The 13044-nt window shown below is 39.1% G+C and overlaps 1 protein-coding gene across 1 annotated transcript in view; it reads left to right on the top strand.

The window, feature by feature from the left end:
* LOC118666386 (UDP-xylose and UDP-N-acetylglucosamine transporter-like) overlaps window positions 1–11337 on the top strand; it is a 31563-nt gene extending 20226 nt beyond the window's left edge. The window contains exon 3 of the mRNA XM_036328642.1: window positions 10948–11337. Coding sequence (XP_036184535.1) covers window positions 10948–11002 — 55 coding nt within the window. The 3' untranslated portion in view covers window positions 11003–11337. The remainder of the gene's footprint in view (window positions 1–10947) is intronic.
* The last annotated feature ends 1707 nt before the right edge of the window (window positions 11338–13044 follow it).

Genomic DNA, 13044 nt, shown 5'->3' on the forward strand with positions numbered 1-13044 from the left:
TTTGTTCCTGATCTTAGAGAAAAAATGTCCAGTTTTTCACCATTGAATATGGTATTAGCTGAGAGTTTGTCATATATGGCCTTTATTATGTTGAGATACTTTCCTTCTATATCCATTTTATTGAGTATATTAATCATAAGTGGATGTTGTATCTTGTCAAATGCTTTTTCTGCATCTATTTATATGATTATATGATTTTTATCTTTTATTTTGTTAATGTGGTTTATCACATTGATTGATTTGCAAACATTGAGCCATCCTTGCATCCAGGGAATGAACCCTACTTAATCTTTTTTTTTTTTTTCCAATTTGTTTTTACTAGAGGCCTGGTGCACGGATTTGTGCCCTGGTGGGGTCCCTCGGCCTGGCCTGCGGACATCCCCCGAGGAGTCCCAGATTGTGAGAGGGCATAGGCCAGGCCAAGGGACCTCACCAGTGCATGATCGGGGCTGGGGAGGGACCACAGGAGGGCTCCAGGGTGTGTTCGGCCCGCCTTGTCCAGTCCTAATCAGCCAGACCCCAGCAGCAAGCTAACCTACCGGTTGGAATGTCTGCCCCATGATGGTCAGTGCACATCATAGTGACTGATGGAATGGTCGAATGAATGGTCAGACACTTAGCATATTAGGCTTTTATTATATAGGATTGATTTCTGAGAGCGGAAAGGAGAGGAAGTGGGGGATAGAAACATCGATGAGAAATATTGATCTGTTGCTTCCTGCACGCCCCCTAGTGGGGATCTTCCAGGGCTGACCAGCAGACCCTGAGTGACGGATGAATGATTACTCTAACACAATGTTTGCTGTGAAAGAGAGGACTAAGGGACCGCCTGGCTAAAGGAACCAGACAGCCTCGTTCACCTGTCTCATTAGGCTTTTATTGTAGCAGCAGTTTGAGATAAAGTTTATCTTTTAGATACAATCAGTAGGGTAAGTAATCTTGGGAGGACACATGTGTTTGCAGTGTCCTTTAAGCAAGGACACTCAAAGATTAAGCATAAGAATTCCAGTAAACATCCAGGGGTCTGCATGTGCACAGACTTGTTTGGAAAGGTCAAGGAATAATTAGGGGCGTGGCCTTTGGCACTCCCCTAAGTCGGAATTCCAATAAACAGGGCAGTCTGCCTTCAGCACACTTTTTTTTTCCTCGGAATGTCCTCCTTACAAACTTTCCAACCAAGTCTCCTGTGCTCCCCAACAGGGATTGAGCCCACAACCCGGTATGTGCCCTGACCAGGAATTGATCTGAGACCTTCTGGTGCATGGGTCATTGCTCAACCACTGAGCCACACTGGCTGGGCAACCCCACTTAATCTTGATGTATTATCCTTTTAATGTATTGTTATATTTGCTAATATTTTGTTTAGAAATTTTGTATCTATGTTCATCTGAGATATTAGCCTGTAATTTTCTTTTTGTGTGTTGATATCAGGGGAATGTTGGTCTCATAAAATAAATTAGGAAGTAGTCCCTCCTCTTCAATTTTTTGGAAGAGGTTGAGAAGGATTAGTATTAAGTCTTCTTTGAGTGTTACTGTTTCATTTTCCTTACTAGTGATCACTCTCTTTAGGTTTTCCAATTCATGGTTCAGTCTATGTTGGTTGTATATTTCTGAGAACTTTACCATTTTTTTCTAGGTTTATAGAATTTGGTGGTGTATAGCCTTTCATAGTGTTTTTGTATAATGATTTCTATTTCTGTGATGTCCATTGTATGTGGTATAAAAAAGTGGTTTAGTTCTTTTTTTTTAAATGTGTTCAGTTTTCCCGATACCTCTTATTGAAGAGAATGTCTTTACCCCATTGTATATCCTTGCCTCTTTTATTGTAGATTAAGTGATCATATAAGCAAGGATTTATTACTGGTCGCTCTATTATATTCCATTGATCTATACATCTGTTTTTATGCTAGTACCATACTGTTTTAAGTATTGTAGCTTAATAATAATAGTTTGATATCAGGTAGTGTGATACCTCCCACTTTGTTCTTTCTCAAAATTTCTTTGGCTGTTTTCAGTCTTTTGTGGTTCCATATAAATTTTAGGATTCGTTTTAATTCTGAAAGAATGCCATTAATATTTTAATATTAGTTACATTGAATCTGTATATTCCTTTAATAAGGACATTTTAACAATATTAATCCTTCCATTACATGAGCAAGGTGTATTCTTCCATTTATTTGCTCTTCAATTTTTTTCCTCTAATGTCTTATAGTTTTCATAATACAGGTTTTGGTTAAATTTATTCCTAGGTATTTTATGCTTTTGATGCAATTATAAATGGAATTGTTTTCTTAATTTCTCCTTTTGATCATTGGTTATTGGTGTATAGAAACCCAACTGATTTCTGTGTATTAATTCTATGCTGTGACTTTATTGAATTCATTTATTAATTCTAATTGTTTTTTTTCTTTCAGTCCTTATGGTTATGTCATCTGCAAATAATGAGAGCTTTACTTCCTTTTCTATTTAGATGTCTTTTATTTATTTTTCTTGTCTGATTGCTATAGATGGGAGTTCCAATACTATGTTGAATAGAACTAGTGATAGTGAGCATCCTTGTCCTATTCCTGATCTTAGAGGAGAAGCTTTAAGCTTTTCACCAATGAGTATTATATTACCTATGGGTTTGATCATAGATAGCCTATGTTTCTTCTATACTCACTTTGTTGAGAGCTTTTTGTTGAATTTTGTCAAATGCTTTTGCTGCATCTATTGAGATGATCAGATGGTTTTAACCCTTTATTTTGTCAATGTGATGTATCATGATGATCGATTTATGGGTGTTGAGTCAGCCTTGCATTCCTAGGATAAATATCACTTGATCATGATGTATACTTTTTTAATGTATCTTTGAATCTGGTTTGCTGATATTTTGTTGAGAATTTTGCATCTGTGTTCATCAAGGGTATTGGCCTGTAATTTTCTTTTTTTGTAATGTCTTTGTCTGAGTTTGTTATCAGGATAATGCTGGCTTTATAGAATGAGTTTGGAAGCATTCCTTCCTCCTCAATTTTTTGAAATAATTTAAGAAGAGTAGGTGTTAATCTTCTTTGAAAATTCCACTATGAAGCCATCTGGTCCTGGACTTTTATTTGTTCAGAATTTTTAAAAATTATTGCTTCAGTTTCATTGCCAGTAATCAGTTTGTTTAGATTTTGCATTTATTCCTGATTCAGGCTTGGAAGGTTATATACTTCTGGAAAATTCATCCATTTCTTCTATTTTGTTGAATTTGTTGGCAAACAATTGTTTGTATTATTCTTTAATGAGTTTTTATATGTCAGTGGTATCACTTGTAAATTCTCTTTCATTTATGATTTTATTTATTTGGGCTCTCTTGATGAGTTTGGCTAAGGGTTTGCAATTTTGTTTATCTTTTCAAAGAGTCAGTGTTTTAGTTTATTGATCTTTTCAGTTTTTAAAATATCTATTTTGTCTTTTCTTCTTTGATTTTCACTGTTTCCTTGCTTCTTTTTACTTTGGGTGGTTTTATTTCCTAATTCCTGTGGGTGTGGACTTAAATTGTTTATTTGGGATTTTTCTTTCTTTCTTTCTTTTTTTTTTTCCTGAGGTAGGCCTGCATAGCTATGAACTTTCTTCTATAACTGCTTTTACTGTATCCCATAAATTTTGAAAAGTTGTTTTTTCATTTTCATTTGTTTTTATGATAGTTTTTGATGTTCTGTTTGACTTCCTTTTTGATACATTTCAGTTTTCTTACTGGAGTTGATTTCTAAGTTTCATGTTGTGATCAGAAAAGATGCTTAATATGATTTCAGTCTTATTGAATTTATTATGGCTTATATTGTGGTGTAATATGTGATCTATTCTAGAGATTGTTCCATGTACACTTAAAAAATGTATTCTGCAGTTTTTGTTTGAAATATTCTAAAAATGATATTAAATCAATCTGGATTAATCTGACATTTAAGGCCATTATTTCCATATTGATTTTCTGTCTGGATTACCTATCCATTGATGTGAGTGGGATATTAAAATCCTGTATTATTATTGTAATACTGTGGATTTCTCCCTTTATACCATTAATAATTGCTTTATACATTTAGGTGGTCCTGTGTTGGGTGTGATAGTTATGATATTTATGATTGCTGCATCCTTTTCTTGGATTGAACCCTTTATAATTATGTAATGTCCTTCTTTGTATTCTTAAAATATTTTTGTTTAAAAGTATATTTTGTCTGATATTGCTACCCCATCTTTCTTTTCATGGAATATCTTTTTCCATCCCTTCACTTTCTGTCTGCATCTTTCGATTTGCAGTGAGTCTCATAAGCAGCATATAGATGGGTCTTGTTTTTAAATCCATTCAGCCACCCTATTTTTTTATTGGAGCATTTAATGTATTTACATTTAAAATAATTGTTAATAAGTATGTACTTATTGCCATTTGTTAATTGTTTTCATTGTTTTTATAGTTCTCTGTTTCTCTTGATCTCTTCCTTGTGGTTTGCTGGTTTTCAGTAGTTATGTTTTTTCTCTCTTTTTTTCTTTGTATATCTTTTGTAGGGTTTTGGTTTGTGGTTTACATGAGGTCTATGTATATCTATAACAGTCTGTTTTAAGTTGATAGGCATTTAAGGGGGAATATATTCTAGAAGGACTACATTTTACTACCCCATCCGTGCTGTATGCTATTGATGTTATGTGTTGTGTTTTGTATATCCTGGCTACTTATTGTTTGAGTTGTGGTTGATACTTCTTTCTTTTGATCTTAGTAGTGTTTTCAATGTGTGATTCACTGTATTTATTGAATATTTGGCTTTACCTGTGAGATTTTTCCCTTTAATATATATATTCCTATTTCTGAATATGGCCTGTTCTTTTCTCCTTAAAGAAGTCCCTTTAACATTTTTTGTAAAGCTGGTTTAATGGTGATGAACTTTAGTTTTTGCTTGTCTGGTAAACTATCTCTTCTTCAATTCTGAATGATAACCTTGCTGGGTAAATTATTGTGTAGTTTTCTTTCTTTCAGAACTTTAAAGATGTCCTGCCACTTCCTCTAGCTGGTAAAGTTGTTGCTGAGCAACCAGCTGATAACCTTACGGAGTTTCCTTTGTGTGTAATTCAGTTTTCCTCTTGTTTCCTTAAAGAGTGTGTCTATATCTTAAACTTTTGCCATTTCAGTTACAATATGTCTTGGTGTAAGTCTCTTGGGTTCATCTTTGTTTGGAACTCTTGTGCTTCATGGACCTGAGTGTCCTTTCCTTTCCCAGCTTTAAATATAGTTTCTGTTCCTTTTCCTCTTCTCCTCTGGGATCCTTGTAATGCTAATGTTTGGGTTCTTGATGTTATCCCAGAGGTCCCTTAAATTATCCTCGTTTTTTAAAATTCTTTTTTTGTTTTCTGTCCTGATTGGTTGATTCCCATTGTCTGTCTTCAGGATGCGTTCTTCTGTATTAGCTAATTCACTCTAATGTGTTTTTCATTTCATTTTTCATTTCTGTATTCTTCAGACCTGGTTGGTTCTTTATTATCCTTTCTACCTCTTTGTTGAAGTTCTCCCTAAGTTTTTCTATGTCCCTCTCAAGTTTGGTGAGCACCTTTATGACCATTTCTTTGAATTCTTTATTAGGCAAATTACTTACATCCATTTCCTTAGGTTTTTCTTTTTTCTGCACATTTTTCTTCTTTCATTTGAGAGATAATTCTTGCATCTTTTCATTTAGTTAAAGTGTCTGTGTTTGTTCTATGAATTAGATAAAATAGCCCTCTCTCCCAGTCTTTATAAAGTGGCCTTACGTACCAGGGTCCTCGGTGTAGGCTGAGTCTGTCAGGTGATTTTGGTCGGCCAGAGGAGCCGAGCAGGTGTAAGGTGTCCTGGACACTGGCCCCTGAGCTGAAATGGCTCCAGGTGGGGCGGCCAGGTGCATGTAGTAATGACCTGTTGATCCTGTTTGCTCCCGTTGTTTGGGACTGAAATGGGTTTGGGTGATGTGTCAGGTACACTCTGCAGTTACCTTGTGGTAGGCCAGAGCACCTGGATAGAGCCCCCGCCCACCCCGTGGAGGCAGAAGCGGGCATAAGCAATGATGCTCTTTGGCACCTCCAACCAGGCATAATCCCTGCAGTCTCCAGAGACTCCAGTGGCTCCCCAGACTTCTCTATAGAGTCTCTCTCTTGTTTGTTGTACAGAAAGTGGTCTCATGTAGAAGTGACCTCTGGCTTTAGTGCCAACTTGGAGCCCAGCAGGGAAGCCAGGCGTCTGCACCACCCAGTTGTTCCTGCTTGCTCCCTTTGCTGGAGGCAAAAGGATTGGGCAGCAGAGCTGGGAAAGCTGCTGTGATTTGCAGGCAAGCCACAGCCCCTGAACAGAGATCCCGCCTGCCCTAAGGCTTCACAGGCGCCTTCAGCCCATGGAGTTCCTGCAGCTCCCAGAGGGCTTGGGGCTTTCCCAGCCTTCTCCATTCAGCTGTTGTTTGTTGTTGAGAAACTGTTCATGAAGCCCTTAGCTATCTTGCTGGAGGAATTACTCTGTACATATGTGTATATTTCAGTTTGCTCATGGGAGGGGTTGAGTTCAGACCTCCTATGCTGCCACCATCTTGGACTTTTTCTTTCTAGTTTTTAAATGTGTAATGCTAGGTGGTTTATTTGAAATTTTGTTTCTTGAGCTAGGCCTGTAATGCTCTAAACTTCCCCCTTTGTACTGCTTTTGCTGCATCCCACAAATTTTGGTATATTGTATTTTTATTTTCATTTGTCTTTATGTATCTTTTGATCTCTTCTTTTATTTCTTCTTTGACCCAATAGTTGTTTAGTGGCATGTTGTTTAATCTCCGCATATTTGTGATTTTCCCAGAAAATATGTTTGGTATGATATCAGTCTTCTTAAATTTATTGAGATTAGTTTTATTATCCTGTATAGGGTCTTTCCTTGAGAATGTTTTGTGTGCACTTGAAAAGAATGTGTGTTCTGGCATTTTGGGATGTAAAATTCTATAAATATTAAGTTGATTTAACCTGCTGTGTCATTTAAGGCCCGTATCTCCTTATTGACTTTCTGTCTGGATGATCTATATTCATTGCTCTCAGTGGGGGATTCATGTCCCCTACTATAATTGTATTTTTGTCAGTTTCTCCCTTAGGTCTATTAGTAATTGCTTTATATATCTTGATACTTCCAGGTTGGGTGCATACATATTAATAAGTGTTATGTCTTCTTAATGAATTGTCTCCTTTATCATTATAAAATGTCTTATCTTTGTCTCTTGTTTCTTTTTTTTTTAAATCTTAACATCTGTTTTGTCTCATTAAGTACAGCTACACCCACTTCTCTCTGGATGCCATTTGTTTGAAGTATCATCTTCGCCCCTTCACTTTGAGCCTGTGTTTGTCTTTGTAATTGAGCAGAGTCTCCTGCAGGCAACGTATAGTTGGGTCTTGTTGTATAATCCATACCTCTACTTTGTGCCTTTTGACTTGTGAGTTCAATCCATTTATAATTAGGGTTGTTAATGATATATGAAGATCTACCACAGTTATTGTATCCTTTGTTTTCTTGTTGTTCTATCTCCATTGTTTGTTTTCTCTTATAATTATTTCTGCTATTTTAGTTTGACAGTTTTCTATGATTTTCTTCTTCATATCTTCTTCTTCTTTTTTAATGTTTTATCTCAGCTCTGGATTTTTGTTTTGTGGTTACCATTAGGATTGTGCAAAATGTGTCACACATACATATAACAGTCCTTTTTCTTCTGATTGCCTCTTCATTCACCTGTACTATTCAATCCTCTTCCTCCTCTTTTATCATTTTGTTGTTGCAAATTATCCCTCTTTATGTTGTGAACTTGTTATCTGCAATAGTTACAATTATTTTCATGCCCTTCCCCCTTTTAACCTTTATGTTATAACTAGTGGCCCTGTGCATGAAATTCATGCCGGGGGGGTGGGGGTGGGGGGGTGGGTGCGGTGTCCCTCAGCCTGGCCTGTACCCTCTTCAATCTGAGACCCCTTGGGGGATGTCCGACTGCCAGTTTAGGCCCAATCCCACACCGACAGTTGGACATCCCTCTCGCAATCTGGGACCGCTGGCTCCTAACCGCTCACCTGCCTGCCTACTTGATCGCTCCTAACCACTCTGCCTGCCAGCCTGCTCACCCCCAACTGCCCCCCCTTGCCAGCCTGATCACCCCCAACTGCCCCCCCTGCTGGCCTGCTCGCCCCCAACTGCCCCCCACTGCCGGCCTGCTCGTCCCCAACTGCACCCCCGCTGGCCTGCTCACTCCCAATTGACCCCCACTGCCGGCCTACTCGCCCCAGCTGCCCGCCCCCCGTCAGCCAGATCTCCCCCAACTGCCCTCCCCTCCTGGCCTGATCACCCCTAACTGCCTCTGCCTCGGCCCCGCTGCCATGGCTTTGTCCGGAAAGACATCTGGAAGGTCTCCCAGTCTAATTAGCATATTACTCTTTTATTAGTATAGATAGAGGCCTGGTGCACGTGTGGGGGCCGGCTGGTCTGCCCTGAAGGGGATCCCGGATCAGGGTGGGGGTCCCCTTGAGGGGCGTGGCCAGCCTGGGTGAGGGGCTGAGGGCAGTTTTCAGGCTGGCCAGACCCTCTTCAGGGTTGGGGGGGGTCTCTGCTGGGGGGCGTGGCCAGCCTGGTTGAGGGGCTGATGGCCGTTTGCAGGCTGGCCAAGCCCCCGGCTTTGTCCAAAAGGACGTCCGGAAGGTCTCTGGAAGGTCTCCCGGTCTAATTAGCATATTACTCTTTTTTTAGTATAGATTATTTAATAAACTACTCTGAAATAGATTTTCAGTTTCCTGCTTCTATCTATTAATCATCTTATTCAACATTTTGTGTACTTTTGTGTTTTTGTTTCCAGTAGAAGACCTCCTTTCAACATTTCTTACGTGCAGTCTTACGGTGGTAAATTCTCTCAGCTTTTGTCTGTCTGGGAAAGCCTTTATTTCTTCTTAATGTCTAAAGGATAACTTTGCTGAATATCTTATCCTTTGCTGATGGGTTCCTCTCTTTCAATATTTTAAATAATTTTCTTTCACTCTCCTCTCTTGTAGTGTTGCTACTGAAAATATTACAGAAAAATCTGGTGATTATCATCTAATGGAGTTTCCTTTGTCGATTAATCTTTGTGTTCCCTGGCTGCCTTAAGAATTTTTTCTTCGTCATTAATTTTTGACAGTTTGAATAAAATGAGTCTTGGAGAAGGTCTTTTTGCATTGATATAATTAGGTGTTCTGTTAGCTTCCTCTATTCTAACATCTAGTTCTTTGCATAGGCTTGGAAGTTCTTGTCAATTATTTCTTTAAGTGGGATCTCTGTTCCCTCCTCTCTTCTCCTTCTGGTATACCGTATCTATTATCCTTATATTGCTCTTTCTAATGTAGTCAGAGAGCGCTTTTATTTTTTAAATTTTAACTCTTAGTTCTCTCTCTTCTTCACGGGTTATTTCTAGGTTTCTCTCTTCAAGTTCCCTAATTCTTTTCTTTTCTTTTTTTTTTTAAATATTTTTTATTGATTTTTTTACAGAGAGGAAGGGAGAGAGATAGAGAGTTAGAAACATCGATGAGAGAGAAACATCGATCAGCTGCCTCCTGCAAATAACCCGTGAAGAAGAGAGAGAACTGGGAGTTAAAATTTAAAAAATATTTTGTAGATTTCAGAGAGGAAGGGAGAGGGAGAGAGAGAGAGAGAGAAACATCAATGATGAGAAAGAATCATTGATTGGCTGCCTCCTGCACACCCTGCACTAGGAATTGAGTCTGCAACCTGGTCATGTGCTCTGACCGGGAATTGAACCGTGACCTCCTGGTTCATAGGTTGATGCTCAACTGCTGAGCCATGCTGGCCTGGCAAGTTCCCTAATTCTTTTTTTCCATCTGGTCTGCTCTGTTTCCAATGCTCTCTAGTGCATTCTTTATCTCATTTATTGAGTTCTTCAGCTCTAGAATGTGTTTCTTATAGTTTGAATCTCTTTGGTAAAGTACTGCTTTTGCTCATTAATTGTATTCCTGAACTTATTGACTTGCCTTTCTGAGTTTTCTTGTATATTGTTGAGTTTCTTTGTAATTGCAGTCTTGAATTCTCTGTCATTTAAACCACAGTCTTCCATGCCTTTGAGTTTGATTCCTGGAGATTTTTCATTTTCTTTCTGTGCTCCCAAGTTACCCGGTTGTTCATGGTATTTGATGGGTTGTTTCTCTGTGTGTGCATTTGAGGTAGAGATCTTATGGCTCTGCTCCACCCCTACAGTAACGGCTTCCCAGCCACCTCTATACCCAGCTTTGCCTTAATGGGGAGGGCAGAAGGGAGATGCCTTTTCTAGGAAGGAAACTGCTTCTGCCCCTCTGACCCTCCAGGTTGTACTGTGAGGGCTGCAGCCAGACTTCTCCCCCACTCTTGTGCTCCTTGCTCGCTGGAGCCAGGATGGGCACCAAACTGCATCTGTGGTCACGTTCCTGTCCTTCCCCCATCCCACCTTCCCTACTCATTTCAACATGCCCACCTTCAGATGTGCTAATGCATAGATCTTTCAGGTGTATTTGTGTGCTGAGCAGGGGACCTTTGTTGAGTTATAATTTTCTTGAGATAAATTTAAGAGGAGAAACAATGGAGTCTTCTCACTCTTCCATGATGCTGATGTCATCTCTCCCCATTTACTTTTAAAAACCTATTGCTATTAGGTAACATTTTTTGAAGCCTAGTTTTTAGTTGCTATGTATACTTGAAGCATATTAAAATAGTGTTTCTTGAAACATACTCTATAATTTAAACTTTTTCCATGTTAGTTTGGCTTTGTGAAGTATTTTTATAGGTACTTATTATTCTACTCAAATTATAATAGTGATACAATTTTAATAAAGAGGAAATAAACAAAATACTTTTAGCTAGAGGTATTTATTTCCTTCTCTATTTGATTTTCTTGAACTAGTAGATTCTGTGTGTAAGCTGTTGCCTCTGCATTTCAGATACTATGCCGTCATGGTGACTGTGTTCTTCATGGTCAGCGTGGTGAACAACTGAACCTCAACATCGCCATGCCCCTGCACATGATGTTTAGACCTGCGAGTACTGCTGCTCAGATCAGTGAGCAGAGGCTGACTGTCGTCTGAGAAGGCCGAAAGAGAGCAATGTGCATGTGGATGGTTTCCTTTTATCTCTCTCAGGTCTTCTGGGTGACTGATAAAAGGAAAGTTAACGCTTTCCTGAGAAACAGATTTTAATTTCCTTCATCTGGTTGATTTTATATTCAAACTTCCTATGAATGTTCTTTAACATTTCTCATCACTTTTTGTTTCTTTCTTACATAAAATTACATTTATTTCTAGTAAATGAAACGGACCCTTCTTTCATTTCTTTTCTGTGTGTGTGTGTGTGTGTGTGTGTGTGTGTGTGTTGCTAATCCTCACCTGAGGATATTTTTCCACTGATTTTTAGAGAGAGTTGAACAGAGGGAGAGAGAGAACATCGATGTGAGAGAGACACACGGGTTGGTTGCCTCCCTGTATGTGCCCCGACCATGGCCGGGGATCGAACCTGCAACCCAGGTATGTGCCCTTGACCAGGAATCAAACCCACAATCCTTTAGTGCTCAGGCCCACACTCTAACCATTGAGAAACACATGCCAGGACCAGACCCTTCTCCTTCCTGATTTTTTTTTTTTTTTAAATCGGAGACTTGAGATAATTAAATAAAGGAAAATTCTTGGAGGCATGCTTCTTTCAAAGCAGTAGAGGTTTTTTCTTTGTCTCATGTGTGGTGAGAGATCTGTGCTCAGTATATAGATAAGAACAGTTTTCCCTGGAGGGCAGAAAAGACTTCAAGGGAAATATAGTTAGGGTTGCAGAAGAATACAAAACAGGTGAGGATTAGAATTGTAACATTTTGGTGTGGTCTGAGATTTTTGTGAGATCAAATGTGTTATTCCTAAAGGCACTTCCCAGAGCTAATTATAATGACTAAGATGACCCTCACAGCATTGAGCACATAGTAGACTTTCTATGAGCACTTGATGAAGGACAGACACCCTTCCAGAGAAGAGAGAGATCTCCACAAACTTCTTTCCTCAAAACGCGGGGGGAGGAGAAACGTAGTAAAAGCTCTTATAAATTAGATGGAAAAGTTGACAAAAATAAGCCTGTAATAAGCTTCAGCTATGAGTAGTTATTGAGAATTGATCATTGTTATCTTCATTGTCATCTTTAAAAGGCGTAATTATTTTGCAAGACAGATTTTTATGGTTTATACTTGTTGCCATCATAAGAACACCTGGACCTTACTAATTATTCATCCTAATCTCCTCCTGCCCAGATGTTTTTCCCTCTTGGCGATGTTCATTTTTATCTTGAAGTATGTTGTCTTTCCCTAGTGCACTAAAGCTTCCTCTTGTCTCCTTTTACAGGGTTCTCTAATTGCCTTGGGATTATCATTTTGAAGAAAAGGTAAACAATACGCTTTTATAATTTATGTTTAGGAAGCACCTTCTTGGCCCCACCTATAGGCTAGGCATGTGGATTACTTTTCTCCTGCTAGAGGGGGCGTGCTCCTGGCCTTCTTTGTTTGAGTTCTCTCTGTGGCAATGATGTACATTCCTGAAGCAGCTGACCAGGTAGGGGGTCCCACCTGTGCAGCAGTGTTCTCTCTGTAGAATTAGCTCTTAGCATCATTGAATCCTTAGATCCATCCTAACCTCTGAAGCCAATCGATTGAGAACTTCAGTTCCCTTGTGGTCACCAGAAGCCACATGTAACTATTCACATTTAACATTTAAATTACTTAAAATTAAATATTTAGTTTCCCGGTCTCACTGGTCAGAGTTTAATTGCCCAGTAGCCACATGTGGCTGGTGGTGACCGTATTGGAGAGCCCAGGATGGAGCATTTCCAGGCTCATAGTTGTGTGGGACAGTGCTGTCAGAGAAGGTGTTCATTAGTGCAACACAATGAACGAAGGACTAATCGTGCTTAGTACGAAGAAAATTCCGAATAAAGCCCAAGTGGCCAAGAAGATAGAATGAAAAGTGTCAGAACTGGTCTATGTGACTGTCACCAATGGAATGTCATGT

The sequence above is a fragment of the Myotis myotis genome, unplaced genomic scaffold (genome assembly GCF_014108235.1).
Source record: "Myotis myotis isolate mMyoMyo1 unplaced genomic scaffold, mMyoMyo1.p scaffold_m19_p_11, whole genome shotgun sequence".
In the NCBI taxonomy this organism is placed as follows: domain Eukaryota; kingdom Metazoa; phylum Chordata; class Mammalia; order Chiroptera; family Vespertilionidae; genus Myotis; species Myotis myotis.